At 35.8% G+C, this 23,715-nt stretch overlaps 2 protein-coding genes across 4 annotated transcripts; one reads left to right on the top strand and one right to left on the bottom strand.

Moving 5' to 3' along the window:
• Positions 1–2,248: 2,248 nt before the first annotated feature.
• On the bottom strand, positions 2,249–8,324 carry CEP19 (centrosomal protein 19). 3 transcript variants are annotated; one of them, XM_011385911.2, is made up of 3 exons: positions 7,790–7,988; positions 5,181–5,381; positions 2,249–4,586 (listed from the first exon to the last, which is right to left on the bottom strand). In XM_011385911.2, the coding sequence occupies exons 2-3, from the start codon at positions 5,308–5,310 to the stop codon at positions 4,225–4,227; spliced, it is 492 nt and encodes a 163-aa protein (XP_011384213.1). In that variant the 5' UTR covers positions 5,311–5,381; positions 7,790–7,988; the 3' UTR covers positions 2,249–4,224. The 3 variants fall into 3 exon arrangements, with proteins under 3 accessions (XP_011384213.1, XP_011384215.1, XP_011384212.1); XM_011385913.2 differs by lacking the exon at positions 7,790–7,988 and adding an exon at positions 7,575–7,613; XM_011385910.2 differs by lacking the exon at positions 7,790–7,988 and adding an exon at positions 7,997–8,324 and having other exon boundaries at positions 3,166–4,586.
• LOC105309734 (phosphatidylinositol-glycan biosynthesis class X protein-like) lies at positions 5,593–23,185 on the top strand. Its single transcript, XM_011385932.2, has 6 exons — positions 5,593–5,616; positions 8,317–8,509; positions 11,051–11,114; positions 15,582–15,723; positions 20,820–21,033; positions 22,597–23,185. The coding sequence occupies exons 1-6, from the start codon at positions 5,593–5,595 to the stop codon at positions 22,704–22,706; spliced, it is 747 nt and encodes a 248-aa protein (XP_011384234.1). The 3' UTR covers positions 22,707–23,185.
• Positions 23,186–23,715: the final 530 nt, after the last annotated feature.

Genomic DNA, 23,715 nt, shown 5'->3' with positions numbered 1-23,715 from the left:
CTTAAATATTTTGGTGAAGTCCAACATATCAGTTTTTTTTCTTTTATAGATCATGATTTTAATTTCAATTCTAAGGCCTCTTTGCCTAACTCAAGTGTTATGGACTGAACGTCCTCCCAGAATTCATATGTTGAAGCCCTGAACCGCCGACATGATATTAGGAGGAAAGGCCTTTGGGAAGTAATTAGGTTTAGGTAAATCGTAAGGGTGGACTTCTCATGCATGGGATTAGTGCCCTTTAAAATCATGGGAGAGCTTGCCTGCTCTGTTCTGTTTTCCATAATGTGAGGATACTACAAAAGTTGAAAGTCTATAACCTGGAAGAGGGCTGTCACTAGAAACTGACCAGGCTGGCACCCTGATCTCGAACTTCCAGTCTCCAGAACTGTATTTATAAGCCACCTAGTTTATGGTATTTTGTTGTAGCAGCCTGAGCTAGGCAGCAAGATCATGAAAATTTTCTCCTTTATTTTCTTCTAAAAGTTGTGCAGTTTTAGCTTTATCATTTGACTCTGATTATTTCACTTTTTAAATATCCAATAATTCCTATCCTAATTGCTCCCTTCAAACTTCATTCTTGAATATTAACAGAGACCTAGTTGCCGAATCCAATGGCCTTTCCTTTCACCCACTACTCTTGTCCAAATATTAGATAGATGATTAAATACTTACGAAAAACTTTGTGAGCAAAATAACCACAAAAGTATAAGAGAGATAGATATGGTGAACCTCTCAGGACATATTTAAGGTGATCACTCACAGTACCTTGACATAGAGGGTACTTGATACAAACTTGCTTAATTGGTAGATAGAAAAGCCCCTTAGGTCAATTCTTGGGCTGACCTAGGGATTTATATACAATCTTTGGTTTAGAGTACAGTACACTAAGAGTTCTAAAATGAATTTCATTCCCAAGTTCACATGCAAACAAACCTACTCAGTTCTTAAGGATCCAACAGATTCAGGAGGTTCTTAAGGATCCAACAGACTCAGGATAACCCAGGGCCAAACTGAATTTTCAAGACACCTCTTAAAGTACTGAGCTTGGAGGCTGAGCATCCATTTCTATCTAGAACTGGATGAGAGCCAGATCTGCTCTGGGTGGGTGAGTGGCAGCAGATGGGTGGGGTAGATTTATTTCACAACAAGATGAGATAAAATTTGATTAGATAATTAGCTAAAAAAAAAAAAAGACAAAGTGATATCAAGTGTTTTTTTTTTTTTTTTTTAATATGGCAAGGTCCTACAGATTGCAGAGAATGGGCCTGCAGAGAATGAAGCTGAAACGAGAAAGACAGGGGCAGAGGAAGAGAATAATTGATGAAGCAAGTCCAGAAAAGATGATGGAATCCGGAGTCCTCTAGGGAAACCAATTTCTCTGTAGAGTGAGAATTGAGGGAAGAAGATGAAGGGAGAATTTTCTCGTTTCATTTTTATACTCAGTATTTGTCTAAATTTTAAAAATAATGAATATTGGATATGTTTTAATCTTATAATGGAAAAAAATTTAAAAGAGCTCCGCAGAATTAACTTTGGACAAGATACATGGAGAAAAAACACCCCTACAACTGCTCAACTCACATGATCTCCACCTTCTGCTCTAGCTATATGTAGTCAGTACTTCTATCTTATATGCCAGTGTAGTTGCTTTGGTGGCTAAATTGTTAACATCTCAAAGGCAAAAGCTGTGGGCCATTTTGCATCTTTAATTTAATGAACAAATGAGATGTGCGCAGTAAACATAAAAAAAAAACATGGATTGGGAAGTGTGTTGCAGATGGCATTAACATAATCAAAAGATAACTAATTTTGACACATACGGGAACTAGCATATGATAAAGGATGCATTTCAAATCAAAAGAGGAAAAGATAGTTAATTCAATAGATAGTGGTATTGCATGGGAATCTGGAAAAAAGTTGGAATTACACCTCACATTTTATACCAAAATGTGGTATAAAATTTTTTTTCTATGCAGAAAAAAAATCATAGGATTAAAAAAAGTATTGGAGTGAGAAATGCCTCTATATATGACACAAATGCAGAACCATAGAAAAAATACTGATCAATCTGACTTGAAAAATATCTGCCTGTAAAGAATATCGTGAACAAGTTAAAAAAAAATAACAAGGTAGAAATATCTGCACTCATATCATAGACCAAGGACTATTTTCCTTAATAAAGAACTTTTTACAAATTAGTAAGGAAAAGACCAGTAAACCAATAGAAAAGTGAGCAAAGGACATGTTATTTCATTAAAAATACCTCTTATACTCAGTCTCACTCATAATAAAAGAAATGAGATCCCACTTTTAAGTTATAAAACTGGCAAAGATCTACAAGTTTGTTAATGTTCTCTATTGATAAGTATGTGGGGAAAACAGGTACTCTCATGTATTGCTGACAGTTTAAGTTGGTACAACCTTTATGGTAAGTACTATGCCTTGGTAAAATATACTCCAACCTCATTTCCTACCATTTTTCTCTTGCTAAATCAGTATTAGCCACATTGGCCCCCTCACTCCCTCAAATATGCCAAGCACACTGCAGCTCCAGGGCCTATGCACTTATCTTTCTCCACTACCTCTGAAAGGCACATCAATTTTTCCTTACCTCCTTCAGGCCTTTGTTCAAATGTCACCTCTTTAAGTGAGGCCTTCTCTGATAACCCTATCAAAATCAGTGGCTCCCAACCCCTCCATAGTTCTCTTTTTATACAATTGTTAATTCTAAGCACTTACCATATGACATTACTGTATGCATTTAGGTTTGTCTCTCCTCTCCAACCAGACTGTAAACCTTGTAAAGGAAAGGACTTTGCTGTATATACTGCTGCATCCCCAGCATACAAATGAATGAATGAACCTCTTCGGAGGAGAACATAGCAATATCCAAGTTTAGAATGCACATACCCAGCAATTATCCTCTAGGCATTATTTATAGTTGTGCACATGTGCAAAATAGAGAATATACAAAGTTATTTGCTGTGGCATTATTCGTAATAGTGAAAGGGGAAAACAAACTGAGGTCAATTTTTAAAATATATCATCTACATCTATATAAGGGAATACTATGCAGATATGAAAGGATCTCCAATGCTGAAAATTCTTTTGCTACCTTTGGCAAATATACATTTGAGACATGACTATCGTAAGTCTCTGGTGATATCACTGTAAGAATGATCTCTTTAATGGGGCTTTTAGTGGTAAAGAGAGTAGGGATAGACAGATGGGAAAAATAACTCATAGTTTTATTTAATGAGTATTAATTTCCTTGCAGAAAACACAGGATTTCTACCAATTAAATAATAATCTAATAAGAAGAAAGATGTATCTGTACATACATAATCTTGTTCAATAAAGGTCTTCTCTTTGTAGATCCGAACTCATGAATAGGCCTAAACTGGCAGTACCTACTGTTTATTATGGGTAGATTTCCCATTTTACAAACAAACCTCTCACTTATGGGAAGAGGTTTAGGCGTTTAGAATGTCTTTGGTTTAAATTTCCTGATACCAGAGGGGTAGAATTCCCCAGCTGTCCATCAAATGACATGCACTTGCAGCTCTGGGACACTCTGTGGGGGTACTCTTCTATTCCAGAGTTATATATAAAACAGAGTTAAATACATGTAAAGACATAAAGCACACAGGATAATCCCCTGGTAACCATATATGCCTTCCAATCTTACCAAACTATAATGTACTTACTGTTCCTCAATTTAAATGTTCTAATTCCTATCTCTTTACTACCCTTCCCTTTTTTTCCCCCCAGTTTCTCTCATCTGGAATCCTATATAAGCTTCTATCTAAATACAACCATTTGAAGGGCCAGGCAAAATCTCATCTCACCATTAAAGGACAAAGTATGCTCTGATTATTCTATTCTACAGTAATCTAGGCTCTGCTTTCTTTAGCTTTTAGTAAGCATTTGGCTTTAATCTTTTTTGCTGCCTAATACTGTTAGCTTTCCACAAGTTTTTGACTTATCTGCCAATTAGATTGTAAGCTCCTTAAAGGCAGATTCCTATATTCTGTTTTTTCTATATTTCTTGTGCACCTACATAGTAGATGCCCTACATGTCCTAGTTTTGAAAAGTAACACGGTCAATCCAAATATGACCCAACATGTACATTTAGTGTTCTTTACAGATTTTTCTAAACCAATCTATGTTCTCTGTATAAACATGGATTTTCTGCTAGCCCAATAGTTTTTTTGTTTTTGGTATCAGAACTCGTCAGCTGACTCTGTGTCCCAGCCACAGGACTGCAGTTGTTCATCCTGTGGGAACTCAACTTCAATGTCATAAACAAAATTTGGATCATCCTTCTTCTTCTGATTTTTCTCAAAAAGTTCATCCATGATGCTCTTCTTTTTGGCAAGTTCCTTGTCATCTAGTTTGTTCAGGTCTTCCTCAGGATCAATGGTTGTTTCCTTTCGAATTTGTTCCATTGTTTCTGCCAAACTCTGCCCCGACAAGTAACCTCGTAAAAAACTGAACAACTTCTCTAGTTGCCTCAGGGACACTTGTTCCAGGTAACTCTTGTGTCGTGGATTATTCTTTAATTGTTCAGCAGCTCTGTTGCAATCTATGAGGGAGAAACAAAACTATATACCACACGCAACATACACACCACAATGTTTTGGTGCACCACAAACTACTGAAAGCATTATCTGCCATTATAGTCAAGTAGTTAAATGGCTTTTTTGGAATGAGTTATTCTGGAGAACTATTCCTTTATATAGAGCTTTGACTGTGGTGGGAGGAGGGATGTATTTTTGAGTTCCTTAACTTAAAATCATTTTGAGGCGATATTAAACACTTTCAACTGGAGAAAATGTAATATTACAGCTTTAGATATTAGTATTTGTATTAAGAAAATATCAAGACTACAAATAGAAAACATTTGGAGGGAAAGAAGGGAATTAATATTATTGAATAATGCTATCTCATTTAACCCACACTGCAATTCTGAAAGAGTGGGATTATCAATTCCTTTTTACAGATTAGGAAACTGAGGCTCACTGTGAGTAAGTAACTTAACCAGGGTCACCCATCTACCTTGAACTTAGGTTTGTATAACTCTGAAGGCCATGTCATGCTATTACATAAGACTCAAATAGTTCTTATTATGTGATTTAGAGAATTTTTAAGAAAAGAGGCAAGATAAAACATGAGGTACCTGAAAACTTTGAAAAGTTTCGAACCGGCATGATGCGCTGGCGACTTTTCCCCTTCATTTCATTCTCATAGATTAGGATAATAGCTGGAGGCTGGAACCTAATTCCACATTTCTTGGCAGTACACATCATTTTCACATACACTTCAGGGTAAATCAGAGGAAATCTGTACACACATTATGTGACTAACACATAATGACTTCCTGCAAAAAGGGAGAGGGAATTAAGTGTTGGGATATATCGCACTCCTCCCCAGCAGATCTGTTTCTAGTCCAGTTCTAGAGATGTATGCTCAGTCTATCAGTTCAATATTTCCAGAGCTATCCTAAAAGTTCAGTTCGGCCCTAGGTTCTCCTTATATTGTTCAATCCCTGATTCATTGAGGGGTGTACATTTGTTTACACGAGCCTAGAAATGCAGTTCAGTTTGGATCTCCTGGTATACTGTACTCTTAACCAAAGATGAATTTGTTTATGAAAGGTTTATGAACCTGTGAGTCAGCCCAAGAATCGACTTCCAGGATCTTTTTTATTTACCAATTTAACAAGTATGTACAAGCACCCTCTGTGTCAGGGTACTGAGTTTTTCAACTTTAAACATTATGCCCTGAGAGGTTCACCAGACCAGATCGGTCTCCTTTGTACTTTCCCAATCAGTTTACCCACCAAGTTTTTTGTAATTACTCATTTAATCATTTATCTTCTCTTCTATTTTATATGCTCTATGTGGGCAGGGAACATATCCACTGTTTACCACAACATCCCAGCACAATACCTGGAATGTAGTAGGTATTCCATACATACTCGTTTAATTCAGTGTATTAGAACACAGCCTCTGTATATTCTCTAAGTTTTTAGAGTCTAGAAGTCTGATCAAAAAGGTAGACCAATACAGAATCACCCTCTCCTATCCAAGGCAATAAAGTTTACATGACTTTTAGTTTAACTTGTCTCATTATTTTTTTTCAGTTACAAGAAACACAGTTATATTGTAGGCTAATACTTTATATTCCCTCTTCCCTCCCCTGCTCCCAATGCCAAAGTAACTGAATTATAGGGACTGCTTTAGATGTGACTATATATTATTCTCTGGAAGATTTGCAAATATTAAGGAATCTAAAAGTAAAGCAGCATAGGGTAATGATATCTTCATAAATTCAGTTCTCTTAGCAAATCCCTATAGGAACATGTTATCTAATACATGTTCACTATAGAAAACTGGGAGTAGAAGTGGGACAGGGGTAGGAGGGAACATAAAATAATCACCTTTGATACCTTCTAGTCTTTTTCCTAGGCATATAGTTTTATTTTTTAAAATTATAGTTATGTTTTTTTATATTATACAGTTTCCTGCCTTTTAAACAACCTATGTGATTTTGTCATAAAATGTTCTTCTAAAGTGAAAATTTTTATATGACTGCCAAATGTTTATACTATGGATATACCACATTCTATATTATTCACCCCTTATTGTTGGATGTAAACATTTTTACTCTTAGGAAATTAATCATTTATAAAGAACTGCTTTTTCAAATTTCTGTGTTCTGCTTCTGACCTGATGCAATAATCTGATCCCAGCCCTTCTCTTCTGCTTCTCCCCCTTCGCCACCTTCTTCTTTTAACAAATATTGGGGCTGGATGAAAAAGGTGAAGGGATTAAGAAGTACTAATTGGTAGTTACAAAACAGTCATGGAGATGTAAAGTACAGCATCGGGAATATAATCAATAATATTGTAGTAACTATGTATGGTGTTAGGTGGGTACTAGAATTATGGAGGCAATCACTTCGTAAAGTATATAAATGTCTAACCACTATGCTGTACACTATGCTGAAACTAATATAATATTGAATGTCGACTGTAATTGAAAAATTAAAAAAATAAAAAATAAAAATTTAGACTTGCAAAACAAAAATATTAAAACAAAACAAGACAACAAATACTACTCCCAGTTCGCCTCAATAAAAATTTGGTCTATTAGCACTTTCTAAGAGATCCTACTGATCACAATATAAATTCCACACTCAAGCAAATGGTTGTACTTATGAAGGGTGTGTGCAATTGATACTAAATAATATAATTGTTTGACAAGACATTTTTATTTTTTAAATTAAACTTTTATTTTTACTGTTTGTATTCTGTTTAAAGTGTAAAATAATTCTACTTATTTATAAGTAGCTTATAATAAATAACTATTGTCCTCTGCCCTCCCCTCTCCATAGGCTACCAGTTTTAATTCTTTCAACCATTTCTTCTAAAATTTATCTCCACATTTCTTAATAGCAAGCTGCTACTTTCAGTTTTAGTATCTTCTGACATCTTTCCTCTTTGAGACATTTATTCTAGAGTCCTCCGTTTTGCTCCAATCTGCAATGGATATTCTCTAGGCCTACTTACAGATTCAACTCAATTCATGAAGACGGACGGCACATTTATCCAACTCTTCTTCCTAGACATGAATACTACCCCCCCCCCCCCCCCCCCCGCCAGGGATCAGTTAATGCCATAATCTAGCCAAGCATCCTCCACAGAACCTAAAAGTGTACGGATTTCGCCAACGGGCAGACGATCATTTCCCTACTCACGTCCCCATTAGCGCAAGACTTTTTTACCCTTAGCGAAGTACTGAAAGTATATCTTCCCCGGCAGGCCAACGTCTAAAACCTCCATGAGGGGGCTATTTCCACCCAACTGCAATGCACAGGGCAGCACTTTTGAGGCCGGGCGTCGCCTGGAGTTACAGGAAGAGGCGACCGCCACAGGCCTGCAGACGTGACTGTGGATGATCTCTCTGGCAGGAGTCCCGAATCCACAAATACCTGGAAGTAGAGGTGGAGACCGGGAGCTGAGCCAGCGGGCTCCCAGGGCAGCGTGCGGAGTTGAAGGTAGGGCAGGGGGCCCACGGAGGCGTTCCCACAGCAACAGCCCTGGTGCACTCAGGGCGCTTGCGCCGCTCCTCGCCCCGCCCCCGACCCGGAGGGCGCGGGGCGGAGCGACAAGGGGGCCCTGACGGCGCCCTCCCGCGACGTCGGAACTTTAGTGGGCCGGGGCTCTGGGGAGCCGGGGAACGGCGGGACCGAAAGCGTGCGCGCAGCGAGGTTTCCGTCCCGGTCACTAAATCTGTGGTAGCGCGCCCTAGGAGCGGCTGGAAGCGTACGCAGGCTCCTCCGTCCGCATTTCATCCAGGCGCGCTCTTCTCTGGCGCTCGTTTTCCGGCGTCCTGGCTGCCCGGGCCGTGGCCGTCCGAGTGGTGGCCTGGCTGCTTCTCTGGGAGGCAGCTGGGCTCACCTGCACACCCGTCGCAGCCCTCACTGCCTCCCCTGCGGACGCCGGTAAAGAGAGGGGCGGGGTTGCAGGGGTGAGGGCGGGGTTTGAGGGCCGAGTGGGTGGGAGCCTGGCGGGACTCCCGGGTCCTCTGCCTTGCGCGGTTTGCAAAGGTACTTCATTGTACTCTGGCTCGCGACCCTAGAATTGTATGGTGAGCAAGAGGAGGTTAAAAACAAAGGCCACGTGGACTCACACACACACACACACACACACATACACACTCACTCACTCACACTCTCTCTTTCTCTTTCTCCCCCTCCCTCTCTCTGTCTCTCTCTCGTTCTGTCTCTCTCTCTGTCCCCCCGCCCCCCAACTCTTCACGTTTCCTGCATCGCTCTGGCCGCTCCTGGGTCTCTGCAGAGTGGGGATTTGTCGTTCTGAGGCGAGACTGGCCACACTACTAAAATGAGGATGAAGCGTCTTGGGATGCATGAAGCTTCTAACCACCGAGGGGCCAACATGGCCTCAATGCCCCATGTGGAGTGAGAATCCCAATCCAGAATACAGGGACACCGGGGTCGGAGGGTAGGGGGTGTGGGAAGAGGAGGACTAATTTTTTTCTTACAAACATTTTTGATGATACAGTGGTTTGGTATCGGGTTTCTTTATGATTCTGGGCTGGGCAAGCGGGTCGATTCATTTCTTTGGGTCCCATTCCTTTTCCTGGAATGCTGTGCTAGGTGCTAGGTAGATCCAGCCCTGAACTGTACATGGCCCCAACCCTCATGATGCTTTCAGTGTAGTGGGGGAGACAGATTCGTGCAGAGGTAATAGGGTAAATGATAACGTTTGATAAGGAAAGTCAGTATAAACCAGGTAAGTTTCTCCGCCTGTAAAATGAGAATATTAGACTAGTATCTGTCAATGCAGTTCTGCTTTTGTGTGTTTACATATTAGGTTTCCAAGTTTATTTGAAGAAATGATGAGGCCAAAAAGAATTTTTTAAAAACTGGACTTGGTGATCTCTAAGGACTCTTCCGGCACTGGCATTTTCTGATTAAAAGGGGTCAATTCCAGAGCCAGTACAGGCCACAATAATCAAATAAAGCAGTATTTAAGAGGAAAAGATCTTGAAGGTGAATTCAGATACAACACATTATTTTGAATGTACTTTTGTACTTTTTTCAAAATCATAGTCTAGTATTTGCTATACCGTTTATAAATTAGACTTTACCATCACAAGATGAATGTGATTTGCTACTCTCTAGTGTATATCCCAATTGATTTAAAAAATGTAATAATCTGACATTTTTCTACTTTAATATGTTGATATAAACCTTTACTCCTCGCCCCACCCCACCCCCATTAAAATTAAACATGATGAAGAAACATCTGGATTTGTACAAGAGATACTCTAAGTTATTTGGGAAAAGATTAGATATGCTTCTCCAAAGCAAATAAGGATTTCTTTAAATAGTTAGGAGAGTGGAAATATCTTAGGCTTTAAGTGTCAGGCAAATCTTGCTTCTAATCAGTCAGTTATAAGACCCAGAGCCAGTTAGTAGCTATGTCAGTTTCCTCCTTTGTACAAATGGCAATTTTGCCTGCCTGTTTAAACACACAAAAGTTAAAACACATGAAAAAGCCCCAAGTAGATGATCTATCATATAGATATTATTTAATAAATGCTAGTTTTTCTTCTTTGTATATTTCATCTCCACATCATTTTTTTTCCATGCATCTTTTCAGAAATACAGCTAATGTATTTAGCAAAATACAATAGTATATAGTTTGCTGTGTGTTTGTTTTAATGTTCTTCCTACACACTTTCAGCTTTTGAAAATGAAATAAAGTTATGTAACAAGGTGCCTGGCAGAGTTGGTGATCATTAGTAACTGAATTTCTAATTTTATGATACCGATACAGAGTAATAATTTTGCTGTTTGAATTCTGCATGGGGTCAGAATAGTGAGATTTCTGGTTATTCTAAGTTTTTAAGGAAACTTTTGAACCTTTGAAAAGCCTCCAGGTCCTTTCTTTAAACCATCCCAACTTCTCCACAAGGCATAAATGTACCATCTTCTCGGTTTTATAGGTGTGGATGGTAGAATATGGAAGTTGCAACTAAGTATCTCATACACAGTTTCAGTGAGCTGGCATTAAAACAGATTTCCTGGCTCTTTAGCCATTCTATTTTTTTTTTTTTTTTTTTTTTAGTGTCCTGGGATCCCTTGAATAAAGTGATATTAATAACAAACACTTATAAAGAACACTTACTGTGTGGTAGGCCCTGTTCTAAGTGCTTCTATGTATATTAAGTTCTAATGACAACTAGTAGAGAGATAAACTATTTTTATCAGAGTCACATAACTAGTGACAGACTGGGATTTGAAATGAGGCAATATAACTTCAATGTTCTTAACCCTTATGCTATACTAGAAGTAGATTTATATGTAGTTCAACTTATTTAAGTTTTCAAAGCTTTTGTTTTATTTTTAGGTTAGCTAGATTTTCCAGGTAAGAAAAGCCTATTTAAACAATTATATTCTAATTATTTATTCTTTGAGTGCTTATTTTACTTAAAAAAAATCTTTTGGTTTTTATAGGCATAAGGGCTACTTGTTCTGAAATTATTTTGAGGCAAGAAGTTTTAAAAGATGGTTTTCACAGGTGAGTTGCCCATTGACATACTTACATCAAAATACTGTTTCATATAACTTAGAGCAAAAACTTAATAATTGAAGAATGCATAAACTGAAAAATTTCCTTGCTTTCTTCAAGTTATAAATGACAGATTTAGTATATATGGCTACTGTTTGAAAAAATCATTAAAATAAGTAGAGAAAAGAAAATGTTTATTATTTACCATGCATATATTATATGTGTATGTGTATATATATATATCTAGAAGTTACATATACAGTATTTCACTTAGCCTTCACAGTGGTTGTGAGACAAATGATACCTTTCTTGTTTTTCAGATGAGTGTACTAGGGCTCAGAGAATTTATTTTATTTATTTGTTTGTTTGTTTGTTTATAGATTTACTTTGATGACATTGGTTAACTTAATCCAATAAGTTTCAAGTGTACAATTCAGCAGTAAATCATCTATATTTTGTGTTGTATGTTCACCGCCTATAGTTAGATTTCTTTCTGTCACAACATATTTGACCTCTTTTACCCCATCTAACTCTCCCTACCCCCAACCCTCTGGTAACCACTAGCCTGTTGCCCATGTACATGAGTCTCTATATTTCATGTTTGTTTGTTGTTTTTAGATTTATATCCCACATATAAGTGATATCCTGTGGTTTTCAACATTTTCTGTCCGGCTTATTTCGCTTAGCATGATTATCTCAAGATCCATCTATGTTGTTGCAAATGGCGGTATTTCATCTCTTCTTATAGCTGAGTAATATTCCATTGTATTTATGTATCACATCTTTATTCAGTCATCTGTTGTAGGACACTTCGGTTGATTCCATATCTTGAAAAATTTAAATTTAGTAGAGGTTAGGGTGGTAGAGCTCTGACTTAAATTTATGACTCTCATACTCCAAAGCCATGTTCTCAAGTATTAAATATTATACCACCCTAAATCACTATTTCTGATTTACAAAACTTGGTTCCAAATGACCAAGCTGTTTCTAAACAGGAATTGTCCTCAACGATGAATATTTGCCAGTACTGAAAATATTTAAAAGACTGGTAAAAAGTTGTGGAAACTGTTCCATAAGAAAACTTCCCAAACTTTAAAACTTCTCAAGTGATTAATTGGTCATAATTCTCAGATATTTGATTTATAAATTCTGATACATTTATTTATTTATTTATTTATTTAATTTATTTTAATTAGTTTCAAGTATACAGTACTTTGGTTAGACATCTATACGGTTCGTAAAACGATCTCCCCAATCGTTCCCTCCCTCCCCTGACCCTCCACCTAGCCAACATATTAATGCTTACTGCATTTTCCGTGCTGTCCCGATGACCATCCATCAGCTACTAATTTGTACTTCTTTTACCCTTCATCTCATTCTCCCAGGCCCCACCCCCCACCCCTCTGTACGTCACCAAATTGTCCACTATATTTGTGAGTCTGTTTTTGATTACTTTGTTCTTTTCATTCCTTAGATTCCGCATGTGAGTGAAATCATATAGTGTTTATCTTTCTCTGTCTGACTTAAATACCTTCTAGGTCCATCAGAGCAATATCTTTTTCCATCCCCTTCCTTTTAGTCTCTGTGTGTCTTTTAATCTGAAGTGAGTCTCTTATAGGCAACATGTAGGGGTCTTGTTTTCCTTTCCTTTCATCCACTCTATCTTTTGGTTGAAGCACTTAATTCTTTTCCATTTGAGGTACTTGTTGATAGGCATGTACCATTCTTTATTTCCGTTTTTGATACATGTTTTTTCTTCTTAAAGAAGTCCCTCTAACATTTCCTGTAATACCGGCTTGGTGGTGATAATTCCTTTAGCTTATTTTTGTCTGGGATGCTCTTTATCTGTCCTTCAACTCTAAATGATAGCTTTGCTGGATAAAGTATCCTTGATTGTATGTCCTGGGTCTTCATCCTGTCGAATATTTTTTGCCAAGCCCTTCTGTCCTGCATAGTATCTTTTGAGAAATCAGCTGCCAGTCTTACGGGTGCTCCCTTATAAGTAATTATTTCTTTTTCTCTTGCTGTTTTTAATATTCTTTGTATTTTACCTTTGGCATTTTAATTGTGATGTGTCTTGGTGTGGGCCTCTTTAGATTCTGATTTTTGGAATTCTCTGAGCTTCCTGAGGTTTTATGTCCGTTTCTTTCACCAGGTTAGGGAACTTTTCCATCATTATTTCTTCAAATATATATTCAACATCTTGATTTTCTTCAGTTACGCCGATGAGACGGATATTTGGACCCTTAGTAGTGTCCCATAGGCTTCTTAAATTATTTTTATAAATGCCTTGGCATCTGATCTCTTGCCATTCTGATTGCATGTCCTTGGCTTTCCCATCCTCTAGATAGGGCATTTGATCCTTTTCTTTATTCACTTTGTTTATTCCTTTGTTTATTCCATTTAATATACTTCTCATCTCAGATATTGTGTTCTTCATTTCAGACTGGTTCCCTTTCGTAATTTACATTTTTATGTTTTTTATCTCTTTGTTGAAGTTCTCACTGAATTTATCTACACTTCCCCCAAGTTCATTGAGCATCTTTATAATCAGTGTTTTGAACTCTGCATCTGTTAGATTGCTTGACTCTATTATATCTGGATCTCTGTTCTGTTCTCTCATATGGTTTCTGCTTCTTTGTCTTCCCGTTTTGGCTGCCTTTCTGTGTCTGTTTCTATGTACTACACAAAGCTCCTAAGTCTCCCGGTCTTATTAGTGTGGCTTTGTGAAGTAGGTGTCTAGTGGCACAGTCCTGAGAGGGGTTCAGCTGCAGGCCAAGTTTAGCACTAGCCTCTACCCTTCCGGGCTGCCTGTTAAGATTCAGCAAGCAATCAGTATCTGTATGGCCTTAATCGAGTTACTTAAGTCTTTATTACCTTATCAGTAAAATTGGATAATCATAATATTTCCTCATTAGGGTTGTGAGAATTAAATCAGAAAACATATGAAAAGCCCCTTAATGCAGTGCCTGTCACATAGTACATACCCAGGAAATGTTAGCTGTAATTATTAATGAGATAGATGATCAAGCTGGGCCATACAGTTTTAGTCAAAGAGGAGATATGACTGTAAAGTAATGTATATAAAATATATAAATCCTCTTGATATTGTTTAATGATCACCGAAACTGTTCCTCTCCCCATTTTTTTTCCTCAATATGCTTTAGTTTGGTTAGTTTCTGTTGCTTTGTCTCTAAGTCATTGATTTTTTCTTTTGTATTGCCTAATTGTTTTTAATCATTTTATTTCAGAAATTGTGTTTTTCTTCTTGAACTTGCATTCAATTCTATATACATGTAAAACTTTCTCTCATAATGTTCATGTTTTTCTTTAAATCCTTGAACATGTTAGCCATATTTATAATTACTTTTAATGTCCTTTACCAATTTTGTCACTTATGTTATTTCCATGTTTGCTTCTATTGAATGATATTTTTCTTGGTTATTGGTCACATATTCCTGCTTCTTTGCATATCTAATAACTTTTGATTGGATGGTGAATATTGTGAATGGTGTACATATGAAAATTTTTGAATGTGTGGATTTTATCTTTTAAAGAGTTTTGGGCTTGTTGTTTTCTGTTAACAGTTATTTGGTTATCAACGTGATCTTTTTAATCTTTTTTTTGTATAGGTCTAAAGTTAAAGTGGCCATTATTGCATTTAGTTTAGCTACTAAAGCTTTACCCCATTGCGATCTCCACTGAAAGTTTTGGTCTCTGTTTGTTGATTGGTTGGAATGCAAATATCTCCCTAAATGTGAAATTTTAGAATATCTTATCTTTTAGTTCCCTGGTCATTCTTTGCACAATCTTGTGGAGTTACACCTTACTCATGCTTATCTTAGCATTCTACAAAAACTCAGAGTGCATCCAGTTCAGATTTCTAAAGCTCTTTCTACATAGTTTCCTCCTCTCTGGAACTTAGTGCTGTATCTTCCAGCCACTTCAGCCTTTCTTAACTTCTATCTCTATTTTCTCACCCAAGCAGAACTACCGTGCTGAGCTTTGGATCTTCTTCCCTGAACTTGGTCCAAAATGTGCCTCCAGACAGAAAACTGGGACAATTATACATATAGATTTATAGTCTATTTCAAATTAATTTTTGTGTATGGTATGAGGTAGAGGTCAAGGTTCATTTTTTTCTATATAGGTATCTAGTTGTTTTAATCCCATTTGTTGAAAAGACTATTCTTTCCCCATCTAATTATTTTGTCACCTTTATGGAAAATGTGTGTGTGTTTTTGGATGCTATCCCTTTCCATCGATCTTTGTCTAGTTCCATAGTAATGCAATACTGTGGCTTACAGCATGAATTTATGAAAGATCTAATGGGTGTTTTGGACGTGATATAAATTTCATTTGACTTTATAATCTTTTGAAAAACTAGTTTGAAATATTGTGCTTCCACTAATTTGAATGTAATGTAATGGTATCTCATTAACAAAGAAATTTACTTTAAACATATTTGTTTTACAGAGACCTTTTAATAAAAGTGAAATTTGGAGAAAGCATCGAGGACTTACAGACCTGCCGACTCTTAATTAAACAATACATCCCGACAGGACTTTTTGTGGATCCATATGAGTTGGCTTCATTACGAGAGAGAAACATAACAGAGGTACAGTACAACTCTTTTTTTTTTTTTCCCAAAGGTACAACTCTTACACGGTGTTTTTTAAGAGAAATTATTTTGTGATGCTATAATTTGGATTAAGGCAAAATAGTAGGGAGAAAACATTGTAGTATTTTTTATTTTGTTAAAGTGTATAAAGTAGCATTTTTTAGATAGTATAGGAGTATTCTTTAACAAGTGAGTGATTCTTGTCATACTTGTCAGTAGTAAGCCATTAAACCAAGATAGTTAAATGCCTTTTGGCAGGATGGTGACTGGTTTAATGACTAAGAAAATTATATGTGTTTGAGAATAATAATAATAAATACAGTTTCAACAGCAATTTTGTCAAATTAGATATACCCCAACATTTGTATAATTTGGGTATGGGAGGAAAGGAAATTAATATTTATTGGCTCTCTATATGCCAGATATCTTTAATTTTTTTTTTAAAAAAAGAAAGCAAGCATTAAAGGAAGATTAAGTCCCATAACCTTTACATAGATTAATCTTTATAATAACCCTGGAAGTATTATCTTCATTTTATAGATAAGCATACAGAGGCACCAAGAGGCCATGTTACTTATCCAAGATCACATAGTTAAAAGGAAGAGCCAAGAAATGAGTCCAGGGTTGTCTAATTGCAAAGTTGTTGCTCTTTCCAGAGATGAATCTTACTCCTTAGTTAAGGGTTTTCCTAACTTTAATAAGAATCACCTAGGGGTACTTATACTGTAGATTATTGGCTTCCTGGGACATCTTAATTCAATAAATTTGGATTGGACCCCAAAATCTGCTTTTAATGACTCAGTTGATTAAGAAATTTTGGGAAATACTGTCTCTGATTGTAAGATTATAATTTGCATATGAATTTTAAAAAGGCAAAATAGATACACTTGGAGTCATTCATGATGGCAGTTTATTTCTAATTGTGGTTTAGGCCAATTTCTTCACCTTTTTTATTATTTAAATTTATTTTTGAATAGGTAATTACATTTTCATGGTTCAAATATTCAAGAGATGAGAAAAGGTACACAATGATAAGCTTCCACCTATTTCAACCCCCAGTCACCAAATTTCTTTATATGTTCTGTTTTTTGTGTATATATGGCAGTTTTGATACACATGTTCACATATATGGCAGTTTAGATACATATACACATGTGGAAAGATCTCATTGCTTTTCTCATTTGTTTCTTTTCTTCACTGAGTCATGAATTCTGAAAGAGACTTTTAAAATTTCAAATAATAGCTTTTAAATTTAAATGCAGGTTTTGGCTTGTAATGACATGGATTGGAATCATTTTCAAATCTATTTAATGAAATTGCCTACCATGTTTTAAGAAAATGAAATTTTTTTGCCTAGGTGAAATTTTTTTGCCCAGAAAGAGGTCAGATGCCTACGCTTTGGTTGGGATGAGACTGGGGTGTGTGCAGTTCAACTATAATAAGAAAATGGGGTGGGTAAAGAGTACCAGTTATAGATTGCTTGACAAGTTTCTCTTTTGCTTGATTTTTTGCTTCTAAATCTTCTAACTCCTAATTATAAGCCTTTTAAGTAAATTTACTTTTTCATTTTGGAAATTTTTAGAAAACTAGATGTCTCATTTGTGACATATAGAGATAATTGCAAGTTGATTTCTTGATTAGATGCTATTTCCTTCCGCCTAGCTGAGTTGACACTGTAGCCCAAGGAGGAACTTTGTCATGAGAGGTGGCATTATATGATGAATTTAACTGGATAGAAGGGAATTTATATGTAGGGAAAGACTGATGCGTATATGTTTAGATTGTGATCTTGACCCTGTTCCATGACATAAAATTTTTGGCTGCAGCATATGGAACAGTGGGTCTAAATCATTGGGTGATATGGCAACAAAATGTTTTATAAAAAGCTTATGATGATTTGTGAGCAATTTGAAAATAAATCCTTAAATAGATTCTCTATGGATAAGGCACATCAAATAAAACTCATTTCATTTTTAGGTAGGGCTGTAAGATATATTTAATCAAAATCTCTAACAGTTTTTGAAAATGGTATTATATTAGATTGAAACATGAAACTGCTGTTTTGTAGATCAAAATGGAAATACTATGTTTTTTAAATCATAAATTTTATTTACTCAAAATATGTAGTGTTAGGATTTCTGCCATGACCAACTTGGAAAGCAGGGACCAGATGTACTCTCCCACTTGAAACAACCAAGAATTAACATCCCAGTGTCAGAAAAGTATAATATTTTTCATTTTTATAAAGTTTTACATTTTTAGATTATATAAGTTGTTCAGAGGCACCAATTACTATGTCTTAATTGGGGAAAATTTTTTTTTGGAGTTCTAGTCCATGAGAGAAAGCTGAGACTAATCTTATAAATATGGCATTATTTCATAGCTTAATTCATTTAGCTTTGCTGTGGTGGTTTGTGACATATGTGGTTGAGGGTCCTCATGAAAAAGTATAGGTCCATGTCTGTTAACCAATGCATGATGCTTTAGGATTAATTTTGATGCATAATTTAAATTTCTTGATAACATGCTATTGTTTTATCTGTGGCAAAAATGGAATAATTCTGATTTTTGCAGAAAAACCATAAATGCAACCCCAAAAAGTACATAGTCATTGTACTTTTTGGGGTTGCATTTATGGTTTTGGCCACGTTTGGGAGATTTACCAGTATCAGGTCATTGTCCAGATTACTTTTGATTTCCCCTTGAGCCATAGTCTCAACTCAGCTCCAAAAATGTTTTTCTGTTGTTTTGAATCTAAAGTGATATACACACCTCCAAATGTCTGAGTTTTTGATCACCTGTCAATTGATGTACCAACTTGTACAATTTTTTCTCTATTGTAACTAGGTTTCAAAGAAACTCCGAGCCGAAACACCTAAGTCAGCTAGCTCCAAGACCTCAAGTTGTTGTTTGTGGATTAGCTTCCACTGGTTCTTAATTGGTTTTGGTTTAAAAAGGATCTGGGTCTCTGTTGAGGGTCATTGTGAATGCAAAAATTGGACAGTGAAAAAGGCTCATAAGAAAAAATTTGGTTCATTAGAAAAAAGGTGTTGGAGGAGAGCTCTACATATATCTTGGATTGCCAGAAAGGTGAACAAATGGGTCCTAGAGCAAATTAAGTCTGAAACATCATTGGGGCAAAAATGACAAAACTGAACCTCTCATTCTTTGGGCACATTATGAGAAGGCAGGGTTCTTTGGAAAAGACACTAGTGTTGGGAAAAGGATAAGGCAGAAGGAAAAGAAAAAGGCCAAATGTGAGATGGATTGACTCCATAAAAGAAGCCATAGGCATGACTACAGGACTACACAGGACAGTTGAGGACAGGACATTTTGGTTGTCGCTTATTCACAGGGTCACCAAGATTTGGAGTCAGCTCATTGGCACATATCACACAAATAATGGAGCTAATAGTTCATGCCTGATAAGATTCTTGTGAAAATTAAAGGAGATAATGTACATAAACTTTGAAATACCTAGCAACGTAGGAAGTACTCAAAGAAAAATACCTTTATTATTATCAGGTCATATATACATCCTGGACAAGATAGAAAAATTTGGACTATATGTTATTTTGATTTGCACCTAGTTGTACCCAAAAAGAGTTCATTAATAAATTTCTATTGGGAAGTGTCTAGTAATTTCTTAGAACTTTGCTCTTTGATCCTCCTGGTCAACATTTTTTTTCCTTAGATGAAAATACAGAAGACATAGTTATCAAATTCATAAATGTTACATAAATGTTGGTTGACTGATTAAGATTTTAATCAAATCTCGTCAGCCTAGAAATAAATGGACTATGGCCAGAAAGATAAAATTTAATAGAAATAAATCTCAATTCCTGCATTTAATTAGTAAAAAGTCAACTAGAAAAAAAATAGGATGAGAGTTAAAGTTTTCTTCAAAAAATTCAAATGAAAAATGTAGGGATGAATAGGTAGTGCACAGGGTCAGTGAAATTATATGATACTATAATGGTAGATTCGTGACATTTTACATTTATCAAAATGCATACAATCTACAAAATAAAAAGGGAACCCTAACTTAAACTATGGACTTTAGTTAATAATAATGTGTCAATATTGGCTTATCAATTTTAAGAATTGTGTCACGTTAATGTTAATAATGGCGAAAACTGAGTGTTGCAAGGGCAGTTAAAGGGGTATATGGAGATTGTATTTTCTGCTCATTTTTTCTGTAAACCTAAAACTGCTCTAAAAAATAAAGTATTACTTTTTTTTTTTTAAAGAATGAGATAGGTAGGTAGGTAGATAGATATCATACTGAAATAAGGCTGCTAAAAGCTAATATAATTTATAACTAAAGAAAGTAATACTGCTGCTATAGTCCCTGTGTATTTCCAAAGGCAACTAATATGATGAATAGTTTGGAAATCATGTCATAAACTGAGAGAACAGTGCATATTTCTTTGGGGAGGAGAAAACTTAGTGGAGGCAGCATGATTTCCTTCTGATGTTTGAGGACCTTTAGTGAATTAAGGAATAGATTTATTGCAGATATTGTAAGCAAGAACAATGGGAGAATGTTATGGGCCAGAGCATCAAGTTTCAACTCATAGAAAAGGAATAACCTTTTAACAGTGGGTAAATTGAGATGACTCTTCCAGTCATTGAAAATATTTAAGCAGTGGCTGGATACTTGCTTCTCTGAAGAACAAAATATTCCTAGAATGATACCAATCATTTTAACCCAACACTGGGTTAACTATCTTTTGTCATAGTTTTCATACTTATCGAATAATGCTATATTTATTCACAAAATTTCTCTTGGTACCTGTTTTATCACTTGGACAAAAGTTAAGGAAATTACATAGAAATAATTTTTATTATGGGAAAATTTTACACCTTGGAGTATAATTTCCTCAGTTTGCTTTTAGTAAACAAGTTTTTATTAAACATAGATCACATCTTTTTTTTTTTTTTTAATTGAGGATGGAAGGAGAATGGAAATTAGAAGGATGATGAATTTGACATTATTTTTCCTCTAATAGCAGTCTTCTGGTTTTATTTTTCTTTTTTAGAATTTTCCTAATTTATTTCTTCTGGATTAATATTTGTTTTCTTTTTGACAGGCAGTGATGGTTTCAGAAAATTTTAATATAGAAGCTCCCAACTATTTGTCCAAGGAATCTGAAGTTCTCATTTATGCCAGACAAGATTCACAGTGCATTGATTGTTTCCAAGCTTTTTTGCCTGTACACTACCGCTATCATCGGCCACATAGTAAAGATGGAGAAACTTTTATTGTAGTCAATAACCCTGATTTGTTGATGTATTGTGACCAAGGTGAGGATTGCAAGTCTTTTCTGAGAGTTGAAAATAAAAATAAAAGTATAGTGTCAAGTCTGAAGTCAAGGGATAACAAAAGGATGTTTTTCCCTTTCTTTTTAACTTTTTGATTATAAAGATAAAGCATAAATATAGAAAAACTTCACAAATACATAGTTTAGTGAATTATTATAAGGCAGATATTCTTGTAACTAACATCCAGGTCAAGAAACTCTGCCACCCACCCTAGTAGCAGCTCTGTGTATCCTGTCCCAATTATAGCCTCCTCTTTTCCTCTCAGACTATCTGACTTTTAATCACTACCTTATCTTTCTTTATACTTTTATCACCCAAGGGGCATTCTTAGACACTAGAGCTTAGTGTTGCCCATTTAAAAATTTTTTGTTATTTCCATTAACTTCTTAATTTATCTCCCCTCTGTTCCTTCTATCTGTTTTCTTAAAATTTAACTGTTGAAGAATTTGGGTCATTTGACTCGTAGAGTTTCTCAGAGTTGGGGATTTGGTGGTTGTACTCACACAGTTCATATGACCTCTTTATTTCCTGGAAATTGGCAGCTGGCTCCAGAGATGTGATCAGATTCAGGTTTCTTTTTGACAAGACTATAGGTGGTGCTATGTTCTTTTATGAGTAGATTTATAATGTCTGTTTTGTTTCCTTTTTCAGCCATTGATCCTCATTGCCCCTTTGCTGCTGTTTATTCATGTTGATATTGCAGGAATTGTGAATGTTGGTCTTTTGTCCCCACTTGCATGTATTTTGGTGTTTGAAGGAATACCTTATCACCTAGTTTTGTTTGAATGTTGTCCTCGAGTTTTTGGTTTTGTGTGTAATTGTTCTTTCTGTTTTTATGTGGGAATTTGCATAAATTTTTTAAAATGATGCTTTCACCATTTTCAGTCTTTCTAGAATCAAGACTTGGAGAAACCCTTTCAGATTTTGGTTCTTTGGGCTGGTTGCAAAAGTCAATAACACTGTTACTGAAAACTAGCAGATACGAAGTTTTTAGTCCGTACGTTTGCTGTCATCATATATTTCATGATGAGAAAATGAAAAAGTGTTCAACTATGTTAGCTTTCTTCACCCAACCTAATTTGTTTCTATTAGTGATACTTTTTACTTAGACTAAATAAGGTTTGAAAAAGTGCCACCTCTTGAGAGAGCGATCTGGTATTGTTTCTTTTTTTTTTTTTGGTCCATGTTGCCATCAGAAGCAAAGAAATCTTGAAAAGAAAAAGCTATAATAGAATATAAAATTTTGGTATGTGTGCTCTTTATGTGGGTGTTTTTACTCAATGGCAATTTATCTTGTGTTTAGGATCTGTTTACTGTTCTGAATATATGTTATACTTCAAAAAAAGTTTAAAGAATTTTCAAAGTGGCGCCTAGCATGATGGGATTTGTTAAGAACTCATGCTCAACTTCTGCACAGTCTTTGTAATTTTATAATTACATATTGTGTATTAAAATGTTTGCATATTCATATCACAGCATGAAAGACTGACCTAGCCTGTAGTACAGTACAGGTTTTCTGATATGATCTTCTAACACTTTTTTCAGAGTTTCCAATTCTGAAATGCTGGGCTCAGTCAGAAGTGGCAGCTCCTTGTGCTTTGAAGACTAAGGATATTTGCCAATGGAACAATATGAAATATAAATCAGTAAGTTAATATTTTGTGTTTTTAGATCGTGCCCTCATTTAAAACTTTTTATGTTTCTACCACATTTAAGGGACTAGAATTTTCTATTCTATTATAGATAGCTTTTTTTTAAATATATATATTTTTAATGTTTCTTTGCCACTAATGGCAACAGTGGTTCCTCATTTATACAGAGTCGTAGAATCATTTATTTAATCTGGGGGCTGGAGATTCAGGTTAGTACCATGCCTCATTAGTCCAGAGCTTAAGTATAGCTGATATGCTTTTTTTTATTCCTAAATTTATTTATTTTAATTAGTTTCAAGTATACACTACATTTGTTAGACATCTGTATAGTTCGTAAAACAATCTCCCCAATCGTTCCCTCCCTCCCCTGACCCTCCACCTAGCCAACATATTAATGCTTACTGCATTTTCCGTGCTGTCCCGATGACCATCCATCAGCTACTAATTTGTACTTCTTTTACCCTTCATCTCATTCTCCCAGGCCCCACCCTCCACCCCTCTGTACGTCACCAAATTGTCCACTATATTTGTGAGTCTGTTTTTGTTTACTTTGTTCTTTTCATTCCTTAGATTCCACATGTAAGTGAAATCATATAGTGTTTATCTTTCTCTGTCTGACTTAAATACCTTTTAGGTTAAGTCCATCAGAGCAATATCTTTTTCCATCCCCTTCCTTTTAGTCTCTGTGTATCTTTTAATCTGAAGTGAGTCTCTTATAGGCAACATGTAGGGGTCTTGTTTTCCTTTCCTTTCATCCACTCTATCTTTTGGTTGGAGCACTTAATTCTTTTCCATTTGAGGTACTTGTTGATAGGCATGTACCATTCTTTATTTCCATTTTTGATACATGTTTTTTCTTCTTAAAGAAGTCCCTCTAACATTTCCTGTAATACCGGCTTGGTGGTGATAATTCCTTTAGCTTATTTTTGTCTGGGATGCTCTTTATCTGTCCTTCAACTCTAAATGATAGCTTTGCTGGATAAAGTATCCTTGATTGTATATCCTGGGTCTT

The sequence above is a fragment of the Pteropus vampyrus genome, unplaced genomic scaffold, assembly GCF_000151845.1.
Source record: "Pteropus vampyrus isolate Shadow unplaced genomic scaffold, Pvam_2.0 Scaffold826, whole genome shotgun sequence".
In the NCBI taxonomy this organism is placed as follows: Eukaryota; Metazoa; Chordata; class Mammalia; order Chiroptera; family Pteropodidae; genus Pteropus; species Pteropus vampyrus.
Note: the sequence above shows the minus strand (reverse complement) of the source record. Positions and strands in the feature narration are given on the sequence as shown.

What these genes read in the sequence shown, in the direction of transcription:
- CEP19 (XM_011385910.2), bottom strand. Translation starts at nt 5,310, where the DNA reads ATGATGTGTACTGCCAAGAAATGTGGAATTAGGTTCCAGCCTCCAGCT. An exon ending in AAACTTTTCAAAGTTTTCAG is followed by an intron (nt 4,587 to 5,180) that starts GTACCTCATGTT and finishes TCTCCCTCATAG; the next exon opens with ATTGCAACAGAGCTGCTGAA.
- LOC105309734 (XM_011385932.2), top strand. Translation starts at nt 5,593, where the DNA reads ATGCAGTTCAGTTTGGATCTCCTG. An exon ending in AGTTCAGTTTGGATCTCCTG is followed by an intron (nt 5,617 to 8,316) that starts GTATACTGTACT and finishes AGCGCGCCCTAG; the next exon opens with GAGCGGCTGGAAGCGTACGC. An exon ending in GAGAGAGAAACATAACAGAG is followed by an intron (nt 15,724 to 20,819) that starts GTACAGTACAAC and finishes TCTTTTTGACAG; the next exon opens with GCAGTGATGGTTTCAGAAAA.